The following is a 22,471-nucleotide window of genomic DNA, read 5'->3' as shown; positions in this document are numbered from 1 at the left end:
TGAGCCATGGGTTGGTTCATATAAGCGGAGGTGAAAGATGATGTAAAACATTTTTGTCTGTCATTTGATGTAGGTCAGCTGTTATTACATTTCATTTCCTGTAGGTTAGCACGGAAAGTACACAATGGGTATATAGAAACACATTTTCGGAAGGGTAATCAGACTGAGAATGCAACACTTTTCAAGTTTTCAGTGCAGTATCAGGGCATAGAAAGGAGGACGAGAGGAGATTACAGAGTAAAGCAAGAAGTTCAAAATCTATGTTATTCAATTAGTTCTATCCTGTCAGCATCCCCGTGTACACGAACAAAGTAGTATCTAATTGCTGAAATTGAATACAGATGTAGAAACTTTATGTAGTGGAAACATTATCCATTCATCTCCCTTAGTCTCAGTAGAGCGAGTCTTTTGGTAACTGTCATACATGATAAATAGGGTTTAGTTAACAAAATTGTACCTTATGTAACTGCATACTTTACAGCAGAGGTCAATAACTAAGTCGCAACTATACAGTAACAAAAATCAATAGGTAGTAAATATCTCTTATTTGAAGGGATATGTATTGCTTTTCATTCTAGTAAGTGGTGATTAGAAATTGTGGTTTAGCTTGTTAAATATATTATATGAATTTGTTGATATGTGCTTAGCCAAAAACCCAAGTGAGTTACTCAGATAACAACTTAAGCACCTTTTCTCTCTCTTTCTCTCTCTCTCTCTCTCTCTCTCACACACACACACACACACACACACACACACACACACACACTCTGCAACCCCCTAGCTCATGCAGTACAGCAAAAGAGCAGTTCTTTGTGTACTTAATTATATATTTTAGTTTATAGTTATAGTTTTAGGCAGAGTTTATCCATAACAAGAGCAGCAGCCATATGTCCATATTAATGTTAGCCTTCAAATAAATGAAGATTGGTTTGAATAAGCTACCACTAATGATAACTTACAATGACAACCACAGCTGACAGCTGTCACTGAAGCTAGTGTGTAACAGTCTCAAGAGGACCATGACATTTACACCATGTCCTAACCCTCTCTTCCCTTATGTGAAAAGAAAAGATACATGTTTAGAGGCATTTGGACATAGGGTAATCACTCAAAGGCCCAGGCTGTTTTGCAAGAAGGTTCATCAGAAGGAGCATGGCTGACCCATACTGCCCTTGTTTATTCCAATTCAGTATTGCTACTTTTGGTAAAGCTACAACATGCCACTGTCTGTACAAAATTACCAACGTTAGGATATGTAAAACTCACTAAAATAATGAATCTAAAAACTACTTTTGGAACACTGTTGTAATTGGATTTTCAGAATTTTCTAGGTCCCACTAAGAAAGAATGCAACAAACTAATAAAAAGCAAAGCCTGCCTGGCTTTGTGGTAGCATATGGCAGGTCATTTTCTCTGTCTTCAGAAAAAAAGGATGTTTATGTAACACGTACAAAGATAAAAGTAATTCTGTTGAAAATTGGCGTCAGGTTTAAAGCACAAGCAAAAAATAATTAAACTCTTAAAATATGGTAATGCTGTCTGTGTGTGGAGATATATGGCTGGAACCAGAGTCCCTGAGACAGTGAAACAAGAAAATGGGTGTTTTCAGGCCAGTGTGGGATGCAAAGCAGGGCATGGCTTAAACAAAACAAGTACTTTCTGAGTCCAAAGCCCATTTTCTCTCACCTCCGTAGTCCTTTGCCATAGACTGTATGAAAACATATTTCTAATGCATCGTTAAATTATAGTCCCACATGAAAGCACCAGAAAGGCTGCTTATGGGTGGCATTGAAGGTCTTATTTGAGGATATTAAAAGTAGATAGTGTACAATGAGAGGGCCTTTAAAATTCCACTGCTAAGGATCTGGGGAAATTGCTCAGTAGTAAAGAACACATAGGGTTTTTGCAGAGGACCTGAGTTCTTACTGGGCAGCTCACAGCTGTCTGTAATGACAGATCTTAGGAATCTAGTGTCTTCCTCTTTCCTCTGTAGGCACCACACCAAAATGCAAAACTCCCACAAACCCCCCACCCCAGTCACCCACAAACCCCCCTACCCCATGCCACCTTGATGAATTTTCTCTATTCAAGATACAGATAAATTTAGTTTTTGTCTAATGACAACCAAATTCATTCTTCCCCTTGCACATGCTTTTGTTATTATTTCTACAGAATCACCCACAGAATTCATACTAGTTTACTTGATTCTATTGTGTTAGAAGTATCTGTATGACAGAGGTCAAGCCATTAAAAATGCTGGACATTGCATTGCAGAACTCAGTGAATAGTAATTCATGGCATTAGCTTTGACTCTTGGTTTTGGGAATATCAATGATTTCTAAACCAAAGAATACACAAAGATATAACAGCAAACATGTATGTGTGTGTGTGAGTGTGTGTGGCCAGAGCTTACATATACATAACATGTAAGTAGGTATATGTAGCCGGAGATTTTCTGTTGGTCTACCAGTCCCGCATCCACTTATAAAATAATTACTCAGAGGCTTAACAGTGTTCTGCCTGCAGACATACTATTTTTATAGATACTAATTATATAGATTTAAATTTTCTGCTTTTTTTTTTACAACATTTCATTTTATATACATTCAAAAGGAAACGGGAATATCAAACAGTTAATGAGATCAACTTTTTTTAGGTTTTTGCTTATATTTTTTTAATTTTAGAAACAATGTTAATTTACATATCAATCCCCCATTCCTTCACCCTTCCATCCTCCCATGCCCTCCACCAACCCCACCAACCCATTCCCTACATATTCTGCAAGGATAGTGAGACCTTCCATGGGGTATCATCAAAGTCTGTCACATCATTTGGGGGAGGGCCTAGTCCCTCTTCTGTGTATCTGGGCTGCAATAGTATCCCTCCATAGGGAATGGGCTCCCAAAGTCCATTTGTGCACTAGGGATAAACCCTAGCTCTACCATTAGAGGTCTCATAGACTGCCCAGGCCTCCTAGCTGGCACTGACTTTCAGAGGACTTGGTTTAGTCCAATGCTGGTTCCCAACTTTACAACCAGGGTCTCTGTGCTTTCACTAGTTCAGATCAACTGTTTCTGTGGGTTTCTCCAGCATGGTCTTTGCTCCTTTGCTAATCCCTCCTCCCTCCATACAAGTGAATCAACTTTATAAATATGTAAATTAATTATTTACATATTTTAAAATTTACCCAGAAATCTATCTAATCACTTTGCAACTAAATTAGTTGCAGTTTAAGAAAAAGGTAATTAAGAAAATTGTTAAAATGCAAGAAAGCTTGTGGATTTTATGTCTCCATATAATCATGTTTGTTTTTCAGTAAGCAAAGAAAACCTACAGTACAGTTCTAGCTCATGCATATTAGCATGTGCTCAAGTGGTCCTAAGAAACACAAGAAGTTAGTAACTAGAGAGCTGAGAGTTAGCATTTCCTTTCATCATCAATTTTTATGGCATTAGAGCTGTGTTGGAGTTTCTCAGGATGGACATTTCCTCACTCTCAGAAAACAAGAAAGATTAAATTTATCAGTCTCTAGTGATGGATTACTGAAAGCTAAAAATGGCTGAAATGACCTCCTCACCCATAATGAAGTGGAATGTAACCAGTTACGGCATCACATAGGTATAATACTTTGCTCCCCCAATTTCGGTTCTGCCTTATTAATGTATGGCTCATGTTGCCTCATAATCCAACTGAATGTAGGAGTCCCTGTTGGGTAGTATTCCATCCACATTCTGGCGAGCAGGCAAGTGGAAATAGATGATGTTAAATGAAGGATTCTTCTTTCAACACAGTGAGAGTCTATTTTTATTTTTTAAAACTTCATATTTTGTGTGCATTGGTGTTTTGCCTGCGTGTGTATCTGTGTGGGGGTGATAGATGACCTGAATCTGGAGTTACAGATAGATATGAGATGCCATGTGGGAACTGGGAATTGAACCAGGGTCCTCTGAAAGACTAGTCAGTGTTCTTAGCTGCTCAGGCATCTCTCCAGCCTGTGAGTAGCCTTTAATGAATGCCCACCAAATGCTAGATTGTTGTTGTATTGTAATTGATCAGAATGTTGTCATGTGAGTCATCACCTACAGGGGAATCAACTCATTCTAATGCCTCATGAAGTTCTTTTTAGTGCTAAAGACTGAAGTGATGAGTAGCAATTTGGTAGTCTTTCCCAGTGAATCACATCCATGTACACAATTGTGCTTTTTCTGTTCTTCTGGAAAAGCTTATTTTAACATATATACAGCAAAATCCCACATCTTTGATTTATAATCTACCATGATGACTGTGTAACATTCAAAGGATGACATAGTTGATATGAGACTGGACTCAGCCATTAGTCATATGACTGTGTATGATATTAATAATTTAATCGCTATTATTTTATAAACTTTTATGTATATACACATAGAAATCTGCACATGTTTTCATTTTGTGATTCAGAGTATGGAAATATTTAGGACTAAAATCTATAGCCACCTTCTCTTTGGTGTCCGTGAGTGGTAAGACATTATTCCACTGACATCACCAGCTGTAGATGCTCCAGGTCCTTGCTATTCCAGGTAAATAGTTGGAATACTATTCTTTTTTTTTTCTAAAATATGGTTTGATTTAAAATTTACTGAACTCAAAGACTCATATAGCTTTTAAATTGCAAGTCGAAGTAATTAACACAGAGAAAACAAAATTTCAGGGGTATAGTATAATTATTTAAACTCATTTAAGAAACTTGTAATGAAGATATGAGTTGGTCTCAGGGGCACAAGATGTGAAATATTTTGCACTAGATAAAAACTGTATTCCTCAATTCTTATTTTGTTTAAGGCGTTCCCATTATGTGCCGGGAATTGCTGTGTGCTATAGATATAATGGTGAAAATGACAGGAAACTTCTGGAACCCATGCTCCTGTACTCTGATGCAGATAGAAAGACACACACAGTGAACCAATAATCCCAGACAGTGATATGTAGAAAGCTAAGTATGCCTTGGACATGGCACTCCATGACAGAAAAGATGAGTTGTGGTCCTTGGATAGAAGCATAGGTCTTTCCTCACACCTCCATGCTTGGGCTGAGTCTCAAGCTGCATTCATCATCATCAAACCACCTCTGCTGTTAGCACGCTGGCCCTGAAGCCCAGTCCACACCAGAGCCCACATCACCACCATTTGTCGTTTGGGCTACAGTAAGAGTTTGAATTTGTTCTTTTAAAGAAAACATCAGCATTGTTTGCTCTGCTATGTACTGATGACTATGTTTTAGAATCAGAATAAGCCCTGAATTGGTTAGTGAGATTTATGAGACAGATTATAATGTGTTTCTGCTGAACTTTCTGACTTAATCTTTAAAAAAAGCAGCTGTTCTTATGACTTTCAGGATACGTAACCCTTCCTCACATATTCAGAAGTATAGTGAGATCGTTGGCACCTCTGTGGAATTGTGTTTTCTGTATCCTAGAGCACTAGTTTTCAGGCTCTGGAAAACTGTCACAGGGCTGGAGGAGTATTTGGCGGTCCTGGAGGTAGTACCGAGATCTCTTCCACCTGGATCTCTTTGCTCCACGTTTGTCACCAATAATTCTGTGACACGGATTGTATCATTTTCACCATAGATAGAAGTACCTGAAATTACCGAGGGTTTTTGTTTCTTTTTATGTTGGTCTCCATCCTGCATTAAAGTACCAATCCCTTCTGGGAAAACTGGGAAGTAGTTTTCCCTATTTCATTAAATATTGCTTGCATTCAGTAACATCCAAGAGGCACTACTGAGTGCTCAGGTGAGATTTCTTTTAAGTTTCTACCACAAGACTCAGAAACATCTAATGAAGCTATTGGGCACATTACACTAAGAATTTTTTCTCTCGTTGCAACTTTTGAAATGGTCCCATGGGACTTAGAAATTTTTACTTTTAATCCAAAGTGGAATATACAATAGTTTAAATTTAATAATTGTTTACATGCTTTGAATTCTGTCTCTTGTTAAAGGAACTTAAGCCTGGTAGTGTAGAGTATTTCCTGTTTTAGTGACAAGAACATCTTTGGGCCCTGCCTGAAGAAAAGCAGGATACATGAGAGTGTTCTATTTATTACCCAGTGAGCATAATAATCATGAATAATAGGCACACCCGTCAATGAGGATTAATAAACTAGGGTTAACATTGGAAAAGAAGACATATAATATTTTATGAGACTTAGTTTTTGACACAGGTGGTGCATGCTCTCTCCTCCATCAATAGCTCAGCCTTATCAAGTGTGAAGTGTCTTTGCCTCCTTGAAATAATCTCTAGCTGATTGGTGAGGCTTTCTGGTTAAAACTCATTTCTACAATAAAAATTCAATACTCTTCTCTGAAAAACTTCAATTCTGAGCCTAAAAATTCTTTAAAATAAATCCACATTTGATTGGCCAGCATGTATTTGATCAGAGGTTGCCATGGCTTCCTTTTGACACTTAGAATTTTAGAAAAGATTCGTTATACTAAGAGATTTATTTTTTTTTGTTTCATCTTTTGGTAAAATACAGCTTTCTTCTTTAGACTGGTATAAGAAAGAAATTACTTTATCATTATTAGCTTAAAATAATCAATTGGACAAATTTTCCATGTCAACATTCTTTGATCTTGTACCAAAATCAAGTGTTAAGGTAGATGCAATGCCGAAAGCCTGCAAATGACGATCTATAGAACTCCTTGACCAGTCTTTCCAGACCCCACCCTCCGGCATCCCCAGCTTTAGGTGAGCTTGGGTCCCCCTGGGACTACACCCCCATCACCCACTCCCTCAATCTTCCAGGCGCCGCTCCTGGCATCAGCAGGACCCACACAGGAAAGGCATCAGTTCTTCCAGACCCCAACCTCCGGCAACCCCAGCTTCAGTGTCCCCAGCTTCAGCTTCAGAAAAGAAGGAGACCAGTGGAGACAGAAAGACCCCACCTACACCCACTGGAAGCAGAGATGGGAAGAAGACAGAATAAGAGTTCACTCAGCAATAGAAAGACCAACATGATTCCACCAAAAATCTAGAGACCCAACACCAGCAAGATCTGAAAAGCACTACATAGATGAAGCAGAAGAGACAGACATTAGAAATTATTTTATGAAGATGATAGAGACCCTCAAAGAGGAAACAAGGAAATCCCTTAAAGAAATAGAAGAAAACCAAACAAAAATATACATGAAATGGAGGAAAAGATGAACCAAAATTCAAGAAATGAACTCTCTGACCCACGGGTCATCGCATATGTCTGAGAAGCTCCGGGGACTCATGGAAGTTTTCTATAAAATCATTTTTTATGGGCTATCCTTTGGTTGGACCATGGAACTGACATGGAGGATCTGGACCTTAGAATCTGTTTATGTCAACATCTTCCCCATGTGACCATGGGAATGGATTGATGTCACTGAGCTTAGTCTCTGAACTTCTCCTTTTAAAGTATATAGAAGAAAATAATGTCAGTGCCTTGGAAATGAATGAACTTTAATTACCATGTTTCCCTTTAGGTAATGTGACAGTGACACCAGAAGATGAAAGATAGATTCTCATGAAACTCCTAAGGATACATAGAGCAAATCCTTAGGTAGTTTTGATTCTCACAGTCTTTGTACCACATGCAGATGAGTTGCCCTAGAACACTACAGTATGTATGATGACCTTTAGTATTCTATCTTAATTCAAAATCATAAAAAGGAAACACAGTAAATCTTGGATGTAGCTCAGTGACAGAACATTTATCTGGTATATGAGAAACACTGGATTTAATTCGTGGCCATATAAAACCAATCAACAGAACAAAAATGTAGAGAGAAATTCGGAATAGAATTATTGTGATACATATCTTTAATTGGCTCATGTGTAAGAATGAATACTGGAGTCAAGTATGATGATAGCATATGCCTGTAGTTTCAGACTACCAAACCCGAGACAGGAGAATTGTTTGATCCTAGGTGTTTGAGGCCCTCCTGGGAAACATACTGAGACATCTCCCTAAAAGCAAGCAAACAACTGAAAAGAATGCACATTGAGATCTGGGCACACAGCTCAGCTGTAGAGTATCTGCTTCCTATACACAGATCTCTCAATTTGACTCCAGGACCATAAATCAATAAGAGAGGGATTCTGCAACTGAGCTACATATACTTCCAGGCCCCCTTCCATCTCAAGCATGTTGTACATATGCGTGAAATAAAATACAGTTCTAATTCAGGTGGGTTTAATTTTCACATAGTTTAAAATTAGTTTGGTGGTCATTTAGATATAGAAAAACAAATTTTTTGTTAGTTGTTTACATCTCCTATCAGTATCATGTGGCAGGTTCCAGACTTGTATTGTCAACCCCAGCACTTTGCCATGCTATGGAAATCATACACATCCCTTAGATACTGTGATTTGGATGTTGGTCTTTTTCCCAGCCCCAGCTAGTGAAGTACGGTTTATCTGTGATGATATTGGATAGGCACATTGAGCCATAGCTTCACAGCACAGAGCCAATCAGAAGGGGGCATGATGTGTCCCACACAATCTACTGAGGATTTTAAGGTATTCTGGGCTAAACTTGGCCACAAATAATATGTGTTAGATACATTTCCAACAAAATTACTTTCTGCTTATGATAAGCATTAGGACCTTACCCCAAAGTATGGTGGAGGACATATACACACATGCATGCATGCATGCATACATACATACATACATACATACATACATGCATACATATGTACATGCAAGTACATACACATATGATCTGTATTTCTTACTTAATAAAACCTTATTCTTGTTAAAAAGTTTTGTGTTTTCCTTAGTAAATAGCTTTGTTAATGTGACATTTGTGAAAATGGATGGACTGGTGTCAGTTATTTCTTTTCACATTTTCCTGTATAGTATGTTATTTCTGAGTTACCTTGAGAATTTAATTAGAATTTACATAGCCCTGCACTTTTACAATAAACCTTACAACATAGCCAATATAAATAGCAACATACATTTAACTACTGGCTCTTAAATGGCCATTCAGAGCTCTAACTAGGCATACTTATCACAACTCATTTCTACACCATTTATGAGCCAAAAGCAGCTGGCTCTTGTCTAGAGCACAGTGCTACTCAATAAAGCAGAACAAAGGTAAATGTAGTCAGGTTCAATGATAGCATCCCACCCTTTAATGTAATTATCTCAAACTGTGTTTATGTAATCAGATGCCAAATGTTATATCCAATGTGGTTATATTCTTCAATTTCATATCTAGAAATACATTCTCTAAGAAAAAGTGAAAGAGAAGAAACTTGAAATATGAAGCAACCTTGAGATGAGGTTGCTCCTGATCTGAGAAAGCACTAGTACCATGCTCAATTCTGCAACAGACATATTTGAGATTTAAAGGGTGCGTCAGTAAAAGAATGAGACTTGGGGATTGGTATTTTTGTCATCATTTCCTAGCATATCTGGGAGCACAGGGTCTTGCACATGCTTGGCAAGTGTGTTACTACTAAGTTATTATCCATGTGCCTTCAAAGATTATGTTAGTACTAATTTGTGGAGATAAGAGTTGTATGTGTAGGTCAAGCGTGATGTGAATATTTATATTACTAATAGACAGATGTTTAAATAAACTATAGATAACTCAATTACTGGTGAAGTCAGTAATTACAAAAATCCAGGAACAATGTTCCTTTAATTGTTAGAATGACATTTTCAAAGTTATCTACCAAGTATTAAACATGGTTTTCCATAGATCAGCCAACAAGGGAGCAAAATATTTAGTCATGTTTTTCATCTTTTAATTTAAAATTACATCCAAAGAGACTGCTATGTGATGGCTCCATTTTTTTGTATTACAATAATACCATAAACCTAAAGAAATAAATAGTTCCATCAATGTTTATAATAAAAGTATCATTCTGTAAAAAGAATTTTAGATTTTATTTTTACTGCTAACACTAAAATTATGCTAACTACCTCAAACATTCGCAAAAAATATGCAAACAGGATTTGGCAATGTCCATATAAAATTCAGTGATTTTAAAATATAGAGAAGCATTAATAAATCATTCAGTTGATATTTCTAAAACAATACCCCATTTGCTCTTTTTCAGCATAACTCAGTCAGCCAAGATTTAGTATTTACTAAATCCCATTAAAATGAGTAAGCTACAATATTTGGCTTCAGGTTCTAACATACAAGAAAGACAGAAATTATTTCCCTAGATAATGAGCACTGCTTAAGAGTAAGGTGTGATCAGAGCAATGGGAAGGTATGGGAATGCCGTGGGGCTTTAGAGAATGTTGCAATTTCCTCCTGCCTGAGGAAGCCTGCAGTGAAGTTTCACTGGTCCTTTTAACTTTGGAGGTTTCTTTTCTTTTTCTCAGTTTTTAAGAAAGGGAGATTTTTTTTCTCTCCAGTACAGCAAGAAATATGAGTAAAATGAATAGGTGAAGCTAGGTAGTTTAATTTGTCTGAAAGTAGCAAGAATATAATTAGTGGAAGGGCTAGATCGTAGACTCTGGAAATCATTATCCGATGAGAATTACCTGCAGAGTTGGGACCTTGGAAGTAGCATGAAAACTCTGTGAATGGTTTTCTTCACAGCTAACAGACAGGAATGAGAGAGCAGCACTGGAATTGGGTTGTAGCAAATCTATTTGGGGCTTTAACAGCCATGTGGGTAGAAATAACAGGGGACAGAAAATGAAGAGACACTCTAGGAGGCACAATAGAAGCAGAATGAAAATAAATTAGCTGTTGGATATATAAGAAAGGAAGCTACAAATGAACCAAGCTAGCATTCTGGATGGCTCCAGGCATGGTCCCGCAGGGCAGAACTCCTGTGTACCACAGAAGTAATGATGAAGAGCATAGGTATTTGTGAAACTGGAAGAAATAATATATATGAGATACATTTCTTAATTAAAGTATTCTGAGTAAATTAAATGTCATATTGGATTTATTGTGAAACTGAGCACATTGACTAGGAATTATTATTATGTTACTAACATCACTCAGAGAGCAGATTGGGAGAATAAATTTGGGAGGAAAAAATGAGTTTAATTTCAGGAAGATTAACACTGAAGCTGTTGTAGAAGGTTCTCACAGCACAAGAGTGACATAGTTCAAAGAGGATTTGTTGACAAAGTGACTGTTAGAATGTAAACACTGTGGAAGGTGTACATACAAAGGTTCCCAGAGCAAGTAGTGGTTCACTGGATTTGTCTCCAAGGCTTACACAGAGGGAGGGAGTTAGAGATGGGCTAGTTTTACACCGCCATGCGTCTCAGAAAGAAGTCATAGGCTCAGCAGTCAGTGCACGAGAAGGGAGTGAAGAAAGTGGAGATGTGAGTGTTAAGCTGCTCCTTTCCTTCATATACAATTTGGACTTCCCACACTGACTGAAGCAAAAGTAAATCAAATATTCTGGTATCTGATCCATGTAGTCCATATACATTGGGATTCCTAAGAAGACAGCCAGATGGAAAATTAGTCAAGATACCTAAATGATGTGTAGGCATACATAAATCCCTGGGTTACAGAAACACAGTGTGTAAATATGCAGAACCTAATAGACAACCCCAAAGCCTTGGATGGTTGAATTTTGAATGTCTTTGCACTTTTGACAAGATATCTTATGGACACAGCACATTCTTTCATTTCAAGTCTTCATGAGCTCTCTGTAAATACAGAGACCTTCATATATCAAAGGAATAAGGCAAAAATATGGTTGGCTAATTTACAAAGCCAAATATTGCACTGGCTCAGATCTAGTTCATTTTTATTCTTTTGTACTTTCATATACAAATACAATGTTTGTGGATCAAAGCCTGCCACCCAGTACTCTGTAATCCAACCTCAAATTCCTGAAGAAATCCTACCACCAACTCTCTTGGAAATTTATATCCTCCTCCTCTTGTTCCTCTGCCCACTGAGTATAATCAGTGTTGACCATATGTACATGGATACAGGAAATCATCCACTGAAACAGTGGTTCTCAACCTTCCTAAAGCTGCAAACCTTTTATACAGTTCCTCAAGTTGTAGTGACCACCAACCATAAAGTTATTTGTTGCTAATTCATAATTATAATTTTGCTGCTGTAGATAGATATCTGATATGTACAATAGCTCATATGCAACTCTGTAAAAGGATCCTTTGACGCTCAAGGGGTCACAATGCACAGGTAGAGAATTGCTTCACTAGAACATGAACAAACTAGCATCGACCACAATGCTGAAGAAAAATGAGTCTTTTGCCCCTGTATATGTAATCTCAGGAAAATTATCAAATAGTATGTTATTAAAAAGCTATGACTATATATTTACATCAGGTAAATCCTTAAAAAGAATAGAGATGAAACAAAGTGTCTATGAAAGTAAAAATTAAATAAGATGATGCCCAACAAGTGTTTATAGTTCCAAAACCACTGTAGTTTAATTTTTTTAATAAAGACACAGGAAAAGGCATTCTTAAGTGCTGTGAATGTACCTTATTATTGGTGAGGGAAATGAAGTTACTAACCATTTACATACCCATACTGTTGAGAATGTTTTGTTGCTAATGTAGCAGTTGTTGGTATCCCTACATACCACAGATACTAGACACATAATAATGATTAATAATAATACCAAAACAAACAATTGATTGGATGCTATCATCTTTTATATTTAGGTATAATAATCTTATTAAAATATTTACAAAGATATAAATTTTTATATTGAAGTATATATATACATGTAAAAAATCATAATACATACATGAAACCATATAAACTTCTGCATTTCATGTGTAGTTATGATACTTTTACTAGCTGGTGGAAAAGTTTTCTAATAGAAGTATTTTAATAATCACCCTTTGAGTTGAAGAGCTTGTGAACTGAGTGAATTTTCTTTTTAATATATTTAATCCAAATTACTCAGAAACAGTAAAAGCCTTTATGGAAATGATAAAAGGTTATCTGCTTTATTTTTTTTCAAAATTGGCAAATTAATTACAATTACATTACTGACTTATTAACTACTTAAATATTTAATGAAAAGAGACAAAATAATCTGAAATGAAAAAATAAATGGGAGTAAGTTACTTTGTAACTCAAATGATGAGGCTTCTCCTAATAGCATTTGGGTGAGAAAATATTTTCTAGCACAGTCATTTGGGAGAAGGGCTGCATCTTAGCAACATTGACTTACACTTATTCCAGTATTGGTAAAGGCAAGTCTGTCAATCATATTTGAACTTGTAGAAAGAGATATAATGGAGCTGGAGATGGCTGTGTATGAAGCATTTCCATTCAAGCATTAAGATGGGAGTTCAGATCCCCAGAAACCAAGAAAAGTCTGCCTGTCACTCCAGCACTAGAGCAGTAGAGGCAGGAGGTCTCAGAGCTAGCTGGCTGGTTGATCCAGTAAAACTAGCAAGCCTTAGGTCTACAGGAGACCCTGCTTTACTTTTCACACATTGCTCTTGGGCCTCCATACTACATACATACTGCAAACAGATTTACTTATGTGCCAAAACACATGTAAATACTCCATGTATGTGAGTATGGAGAAAAAGCAGAGTAAATAAACTTAACCCCCAATAAAATCTAGCAAAGGCCTGTTTCTTTTGTGGGTTTAACAAAACACACTGGATTTGCTAGAAAATATTACTACTATATCATAAAATTTTGCAGATATTTTATCAGTATTAATGTTTTCCTAAGTTTAAACTTGTTGAAAAAAGAATATTATTAACTTATTGTTTATCAATTAATTCAGTAAGGAATAAAAACAAACGAATTAAATGCTTTTTGTTGTTGTTTTCTTTCTGGGCTAGGACAAGTAAACAGCTGGTATATCTATTTCTCTAACTCCTAATATATTGAAGTGATAGATAAGCAGAACTGATAATTGGGGTTTAATCTTAAACCTTGTTTATTATAATTGATAAGTCCTAAAAGTTTCTAACATACACACCTAGCATATGAATTCAGTTTTGTGGCTTACAAGCCATTAAAATTAAAGTTCTATTTTGGTTTTTATCCCACTGAGTGTGTAAAAATGTAAGTGCCCCAGGAGAGAAGGGAGGTGAGCATGTTCTTTTAATATTCTAGGACATTAGATTACTGTCACTACATGTTATTTGTGTAATTTGTCTGCAGCAATTGTGATCCTCTGGAACCACCTCTTTTATATACAACACATATATTTCTGTTAAAATGGAACCCATTTTCTTCTCTACTTCTATTTCTGTGTTGGTCAGAAAAGTTATATTAGTAATTCAAGTTTTCTCCTTTATTTTTAGTTTCAAAGTTATTTTATTTCAAGATATGTTTTCTCTGTGCATATTCACTAAATTCCCCCCTTTCCTTCTGTTGCTACTAGGTGGAATCTAAGGAGGACTGCTGCTATTTTTCAACAAGCAAGAGGCACGGAGAGTAATAGAAAAGAGACTCAGTTTAATACAATACGACCGAGTCTCTTACTGTCTTTTTAAAAATATGGTCTGTGGAAGAAGGTTCTCTTCTGTTCTTGACTGAAAACTGCCAGAGTGCGGCTCATTTTCTACCCACTCACGGACAGTGAAATCCTTCAGTACACACAAATGGAAGGCAGACTTGACTTTGAGTGCTTAGAATATTTTTTGCTCATCTTTTCCCTCTTTCCTTAAGTTACACATAGCTATTGGTTTTCATCTTAGTAACCCACTGTTCTAGAATTAGTGATATGGGAGGAGGAGGGAAAGAGGGAGTAAGGAGAGGGCAGAATAATATTGAGGAAGGAGGGAAGGAGGAGGGGAGGGGGGAGGAAGAGGAAGGACACCTAATGTTCTCATCAGTTCTAATGTGGCTGTGCTGGCCGACTCTTGGAGATGCTCTGTCCTGTTCTACACCACTCTCTGCCTACCTCTCTGCTGCTGCCCCACATTCTGTGGGTCCCCACCCACCCCCACATGGCTACTCTCTGCTTTCTCGCTCTCTCCCTTCTCTGCCTTCTTCTCTTCTTTGCTGTTTCTCTTTGGCCTCAGTTTTCCTCCTTCCAGTCTCTCTGATGTTTCCCCTTCTCACAACCAAACTCTGAACAATTGTAGGTTGTTTTTACAGGGTCCTACCCAAACTCAAAACACGCGTTAAGCTAGGAATGTCACAGCGACCCATCACATGCGGCTCTCTCACCTGTTGAGGAGTCACAGAGAGAAAATGACATTGGAAACCAAGACATAACAATAACAATTTTCTAACTGGACCTTGAGCCTGAGACTGGGACTATGAGTAGACTAAAGTTGTTTTAAACCGAGGCTTTTAATCAACAAAACGACACCTGGGAGAGTGACCTCATTTATGTGTCCCTGTAGGTAACCAGATCTCATCTCTATGGGCACCCAGCCTGCTTTGAGTCTGCTCCAAAGTCCAGGGTTAGCTGTCTTTTTGGCTGAGAATACTGTGTTAGTCTGAGCAGTGTAAAACATCCTAGTACTGATTCTGTCAATCAGTTTTACACAACATAAGCGAAAGATCATGTTCTGGACATCCACAGTTATCTGTGTGCCCAATAAGTGAAAAGCACATAACCAGAGGGCTGTGGAGAGAACATCACAGCTGTTCTCAGTAGGGATGCAGAGCGCAATACTTGAGAAAGTTATAGATCGAGGTTATTCACAGCCAATAACTCCACAGCCTTGCCTAGTACATGTCTGGTGAGTCAACTTTGCCCCAATGTCTAGTGGGTCAACTTGTTAAACAGTGGTTGTCACTGATAAATAGTATCACAGACCTCTGCAACCTCTCCTGGAGCTTCCTTAGCTTGGGGAAAGCATTTTTCCTTATTTTGTTGCTTTTCTGGCTCTGAACTCCTATAGGATAGGTCATGGTTAGATTTGCCTTCTCAGGTTTTATCACTCCTCTAAGTATCTTAGTAGGCTAGGTACAGAGCAATTTGTTGAATGTGGTGTCCTTTGTGGTATCCAAATCTCATGCATAGGAGACAGTCCTGCAAACTTCAACACAACAAACTGAAAAAAAAATGTGCTGAACCTGTTTCTATAGCAACTTACCTCTAATCTGCAACCAAAACAACTAAATTGCTTATCCCTCCCTCTCCAGATTGCCATACTGAAGGCAATCCTCTCTCTTCACTGAGACTGGGATTCATGTTTCAGGCTATGGAGTATCCAGTTGAAGTCTATTTAACTGAAAATTGATGCAAGAGAGAGAGAGAGCACTGGCCTCTCCTGTACAGCAGGTGTCAGAAGGGTTCTAAAAGCATAGCAGCAGCTCTCCCGAGAAACTCTCCGAGAGAGACCTCTCAGAAAACCAGCACTGTGACTTTCACGTCCAAACTGTTTCTTGGAGATGTTGCAAGCCAGATTATTCAGTTCTTTGTGAAGTCAAGAATCATTTCTCAGTTGATAACTGGTCTGGAAGAATGGCATCAGGACCAGGGGCAGCACCGAGACACCTTTACAGTATCATGGGGGCACAGCTATGAAGGCTATGGCGATGCTCGGAGAACCTTCACTTCCATGTAAGACAGAGTCTTCTACTCAGGGTTGTGTCCTCTGCCTGAAACTTGTTCGTTGCTTATCGTATCTCAAATTAGGCCATTAGCGTCTTTCATTCCTCTGACTTGCCTGCAATTCTCCACTGAGCTCTTAAAATTGCTATGACACATTCTGCCACTGTATTAACCTCCTTTTAATTTTAGTCTCCTTTCCCCTGTTTCTTTCCCCTTGTTCACAGATTCTCACGTCTTTTTGATGGGGAAAGCTTGATATTCATTCCTATTCCTTTCTTACTACGACACGAGATTGGAAACAAGGCAGTTCAATCTTCAGATGTTCTTTGAAGAAAGATAATACTTAGCTTGAAAGATTCTATCTCTTAACAATTTTAATTCTTAGGACCTGAAGCAGTTATTCTAGTTAAAATAAAATGTATTTCTGTGAATTCTCAATCTTATAAAAATTTTAAAATGTATCTTTTTCTTATATATACATTTATTTACAAAAATAACTTCAGGATATCATATGTATTAAAAATATAGAGTTAGATTAAATTATTAAATTAAATCATTTCATTATCTGCTTAAAATTATAGCTCTCAGTTTCCCCCCAAAGAGCACTAGCTCTTGTTTTATTCATGGTTGTCTTTCAGAACTACATGTATAGAGACAATGGGGAAGATGCCTCTCACATCTGTTGCAGGGCACAGAGAAATCAAACAGGGCCTAAGCTGCAAGGCAGTTCCTCGTTGACTGTCTGTCTCAGGTGGGCCAAAGTCATTACCAATATGGTGTAGTATAGATCTTACAGGGGTGATCAATTACACTCTGACTGGATATGAGTGTCACTCACAACACTCACAAGAGCGATTAATTTCTGGTACTGTAAACCTGGTGAAATCATATGAAGCTTGGGTCATAGCTATTCAGGAAGAACCTACAGCCATTATTTTGAAGGAAAAAAATCATGCAAGCTTAACTTAGGGACTCAGGCCTGTAATACCAGCACTCAATAAACCGAGAAGGAGCATTGCTTTGAGAACGAGGCCAGCCTGGAGTTCACAGTGGAATAGAACTCACTTTCTTAGTTTATAGGACACCTCCACACAATTAATGATATTCATTATCACACATAGATGTTTGAAGAATAAATTTTTATGTTCATTTAGTTTGACAAATTAAATGAATATGAAACTCTATTTCATAGATTTCCAATGATAGATATGAATGCTTAGTGTTTTTCAGTTAAAAATAATCAACATGTTGAACATTCAGAATTCTACACTGTCAACTGTGCGCAAGAGTAAATAAATGTTTCCCTGCAAGAGACTTCTCTTTATTTATCTGCTATAGCAATTTTCAGAATACAAATTATCCATCTATTAGGTTCTTTCTGAAACTATTTCATTTGCTGTCTTCTCAGCAAATTTCTGTAAATGAGCAAAACCATTTTCATTGAAATTTAAAAGGATAAAATGAACTATTGTAAGCAGTTGGGAAATAACTAGGTAAAATTGTAAATAAGTTTATGGGGCTGTATGAGAATGTTGGCCAACATGCTTAAAGAAAGCACTGAAATGCACTGACATTTTTAAAGGTAAGCAAGAAAATTTTAAATAGACAAAGAAATAGATATCTTTGACACAGAAAATGTGCTTGCTGGTAAAGGGAGGGAAGAAGGATTTGTCCAAAAATGGACACGTTCTTTCTCACCTCTTGTGTCAACATAAAGTGAAGCAACTGTTGGTGACACACGTGGGGAGGCATAAATGTGAAGTCTCTTCAAATCATCGTATGCCATCATGAAATCAGCATGAAAATAGAATACAGCATGTGATAAATTATGATGTGTAAGATCCAGGGTGAATGATCATCCACATCTGGGGTATAATGTCAATATAAACACAAGCATCCCCATCTGGCATCTGTTGACACATTTGTGAGTTGCTGTGTCCAGGGATGGACTTGACTCTGCCAGTGAGAGAAAAGAAGAAAGGACAAACACAGTGACATAAATGCCAGATCTGATTAACTGGGCTTCCCGTTGGAAAACCCTCAGCACCTTGGAAGCTCAACATGCTTGTTAAATACAACTGGACAAAGAGGTAGGGTGGATGCCTCCTGATGAATCCGGGAAAAGGGTTTACACCATAGAGGTGAATCAATGAGGTGAGATTAGCTGATCTCAGTAAAAAAAGAGAGAGAGAGAGAGAGAGAGAGAGAGAGAGAGAGAGAGAGAGAGAGAGAGAGAGAGAGAGAGAGAGAGAGAGAGAGAGAGAGAGAGAGAGACTCCAGGTCTTGAATATCTGAGGGAGAAAGCTACGGTGGATATTTTCTGCACACACTATCAACATTCCACACGTGGACAAAAGGGAGGCTTTGCCGTTTTCCTTGGCCATCCCCAGGAGTAAGGCTTTGATGTTTTTCCATGGGCCTGAGGCTCATGACCAAACACCCACTCAGACATTCACACACTTAAGGCTCCCTCAACCTCCTACCGTAAGTTTGGTAACATTGTGGTATATTATTAAAAAACTTCACTCAGACGGCAATAAATACAGTTAAGCACTTCTTTTACAAAAAAATTATAGCTTTAATATAATAAACATCAATGGGGAGAAAATAAAGAAAAAAGTGTGTGCTTGTCTTTAAGTCAGAGACATAGGAGGCACACCGCAGTGTAGATCCCTGGGCAGCTTTGTAGCTTGGAGACGCTGTGTAATATCCGATTCGTATTTGGTTTCTAGCATTTTACAAGTGCATTATAACTGGAAACGGAGCCAGAATCTTATTACTGGAGATGCTGCACTGTGAAATGTCAACACAGGGCACTTGCCTTTTACTTGTATTGCCTTAATGGATAGTTCATTTTGTGACAACATGATCTATTTGAATAATATGACATTTGGGGGAAGTTTTAAAATTGATTTTATTCAATTGATATTAATGTTGGGTTAAGACCTGATATAATACATAAAATATAAATGTCATTATCTGTCTTTGTTTTAGACTGAAGTAGTTTGGACCTTGGGCCAAGAGGCTAACAAAGCCTGTAGAAATCTTTGTGTTTAGGTTTAACAACATGTGTTTCTAGAACATTCTGTTTTGGGGGAGGTCTAAAACTGAGATTCACTGTGTAATTATGGCTGTCTTAGGTATACCAATTTAGATCCTCAAACTCAGAGACCTGCCATACACCTGCCTCTGTCTCCAAAGTTCTGGGATTAAAGGCATGCACCACTACTACCCTGGCCAGAGCATTCTTAGTATGTTCATTTGAATGAAAAAGTTGGCAGGTACTGGTAACAGCTTAGATAGTAACAAGTGTACTTATGGTTCCTTAATACATTACTGATAATCAGATGTTTATACACTCACACACACATATATATATGCATATATATATTTATATATATGCATATATATAAAACATGGATATATGTATTTAATGAAGCTAACAGAGTAATTTAAATATAATTGGACTAAAGAGTTGTGTTACTCTCTCATCATATGCTATTTTGCTTTAGTCTTATGAGAATAATAAGCCCTGCATAGAAGTTTTCAGTTCTTCTTAATCCTGCATTAGCCACCATCCTATTAATGTTATGAAATGCTATTTCCTATTTCATACTTGATTAGATAATGACAAACAGTATACACAGGTGAATAGAAGGAAAGAGACTTATATACACATTTTGGTGTTGGTTCCTAGTTTGATTTTTTTTTTTTTGTTTTGAGACAGGAGCTCATGATATAGGCCTAGCTGGCCTTATGCTATCTATGTAGACCATACTAGCTTTGAACTCAGAGAGATCCACCTGCTACTGCTTTTCAAATGCTGGGCATAAAGATATACACCACCATGCTTACTGAAGAAAAAAGCGTTTATACTCTTAATATCATGTGATGTAAGTTATCACATGGTTGTTGTTCAAATATGCATACACTACAATCAAAAGGAAGTTGGTTTGCAGCACAGAAGCCACGTGTTTAATTCCATAAGCGTGTTAATGCCCCTTGGCTTCCTCTCTGTGCAAGCTTGTTTTCCACTCCTCTGAGGAAGTTAACATCGGCATCATATAACACGTTTTCTTTCATTCCTTCTCTCAACACAGTGATTATCTTCTTCCTCTTTCATTCTTAATTTAAGAACAAGAATGATTCTGGCTTCCAAGGATAGTATTCATTGGTCGTTTCATTTCTGTTTCCTGTGTTTCTGGAAGTTTGAAGTGTCATTGATATGGGAATGGAGTTGTAGAAGCAGAAACTCAAATCCCTTCTATGTCATATTAGGGTGTTTGTGTATTCTCCTCCTTTTTAAATGAGAACAAAATTGTAACACATCACAATTCAATTTTTAACTTGTGTTTTCCAAATCCAACCCATTATAAAGTCATCTGAAAATATTTTCTCTATATATTTTCACACAAATAACTTCTGTGAAAATCTTCCAAAGTAGAGGGATAAAGACTGAGAGGCTATCAGTTATATTTCTTTCTAGGAAATGAAATGAGTTCCATCACTATTTATTGAGATCACAGAGGTGAATAATAAGCATGACAAATATTAAAGTTCTTCAATTTTCAAAATTGCATGAGAAGTAGATTTCAAATAGCTTCACTACAGAAAAGCTTGTGGAGGCATGGGTTTATTAATTGGTTCCATTTAATCATTCCACATCATAAGCACACAGTACTCCATAAGCATATATAGTTATTAGCCAATTAAAATAAAATTTAAGGACTAAAATTGATCTAGTAATATTTAAACTTATTGTAAATAAAACATGTATTTATCTAACTAAACTTAATAGCATATTAATATAAGACAAAAGTTTCTCAACTTCTTACAAAAATAAAAATATACTTCTCAGGAAATTACTTTCCATTTACTAGTAGTACCATGAAATTGTATTTTAATGTTAGTAGAGAATAAATACTAATCATATAAAAATAAAATAAATGAAATATTGTATGCTAACATGACTATGGTATGAAGTTTATTTGTTTATCTTTAGATCCTAGGGAATTGTCTTTGGATTTTGTGCATGTAAAAACTGTATTAATATTGAGCATATATACATACATACATATGTATATATGCTAACCTTAATTTCAAAAAAGTATTTGAGGATTATATGAACTGCTTTAGGAGACATGAACCAAAAGAACAAGAGAGATGTTGAGAGTAGGCAAAAGCATGTGACTTTTAGTTCAGTATTTGTTTCTAATACTTTCCCTAAGGTATGCCTACACAGGCCTTTATCAACGAAGGAGACAAGTAGCAGAGAGCATTATTAAAGCAGGAGCCAAGACACTGGGAGGATAGATAGACTTGCAAAGTATCTCTGAGAAGGGGGCAAGTTTTCCATGCTTTTGGAGTCCTTAAAAATACTATATACAGATGATAAAAGGGCTGAAAAAGAAATCAGAGAAACATCACCCTTTACAATTGCCACAAACAACATAAAATACCTTGGGGTAACACTAACCAAACAAGTGAAAGACCTGTATCGTAAGAACTTTGAATCTTTAAAGAAAGAAATTAAAGAAGCCCTCAGAAAATGGAAAGATCTCTCATGCTCTTGGATAGGTAGGATCAATGTAGTAAAAATGGCAATCCTGCCAAAAGCAATCTACAGATTCAATGCAATCCCTATTAAAATCCCAGCACAATTCTTCACAGACCTTGAAAGAACAATAATCAATTTTGTATGGAAAAACAAAAGACCCAGGATAGCCAAAACAACCCTGTTCAACAAGGCAACGTCTGGAGGCATCACCATCCCTGACCTCAAGCTCTATTATAGTGCTATAGTCCTGAAAACAGCTTGGTATTGGCACAAAAATAGACAGGTAGACCAATGGAATCGAATTGAAAAACCGGGTATTAACCCACACACGTACAAACATCTGATCTTTGACAAAGAAGCTAAAAATATACAATGGAATAAAGAAAGCATCTTCAACAAATGTTGCTGGCATAACTGGAGACTGGCATGTAGAAGAATGTGGAT

At 37.1% G+C, this 22,471-nt stretch overlaps 1 protein-coding gene across 9 annotated transcripts in view; it reads left to right on the top strand.

Annotated features, from left to right (window-relative positions):
- Gpc5 (glypican 5) overlaps positions 1-22,471 on the top strand; it is a 1,283,302-nt gene that overhangs the window by 712,712 nt on the left and 548,119 nt on the right. The window contains exon 7 of one of the 9 annotated variants that reach the window (XM_040747282.1): positions 14,341-14,581. The exons of 6 other annotated variants lie outside the window; for them this stretch is intronic. Coding sequence is in view for 1 of the 3 variants with exons in the window: in XM_021232641.2 (XP_021088300.1) it covers positions 14,341-14,351 (11 nt within the window). In the remaining 2 variants the exon portion in view is untranslated. Of the gene's footprint in view, positions 1-6,787; positions 6,876-14,340; positions 14,582-22,471 lie in introns of those variants that run through there. 2 more of the 9 variants (XM_021232641.2, XM_040747240.1) reach the window with 2 other exon arrangements.

Source organism: Mesocricetus auratus, unplaced genomic scaffold (assembly GCF_017639785.1).
Source record: "Mesocricetus auratus isolate SY011 unplaced genomic scaffold, BCM_Maur_2.0 Super-Scaffold_2245, whole genome shotgun sequence".
In the NCBI taxonomy this organism is placed as follows: domain Eukaryota; kingdom Metazoa; phylum Chordata; class Mammalia; order Rodentia; family Cricetidae; genus Mesocricetus; species Mesocricetus auratus.
This window is presented reverse-complemented; position numbering and strand designations above follow the sequence as displayed.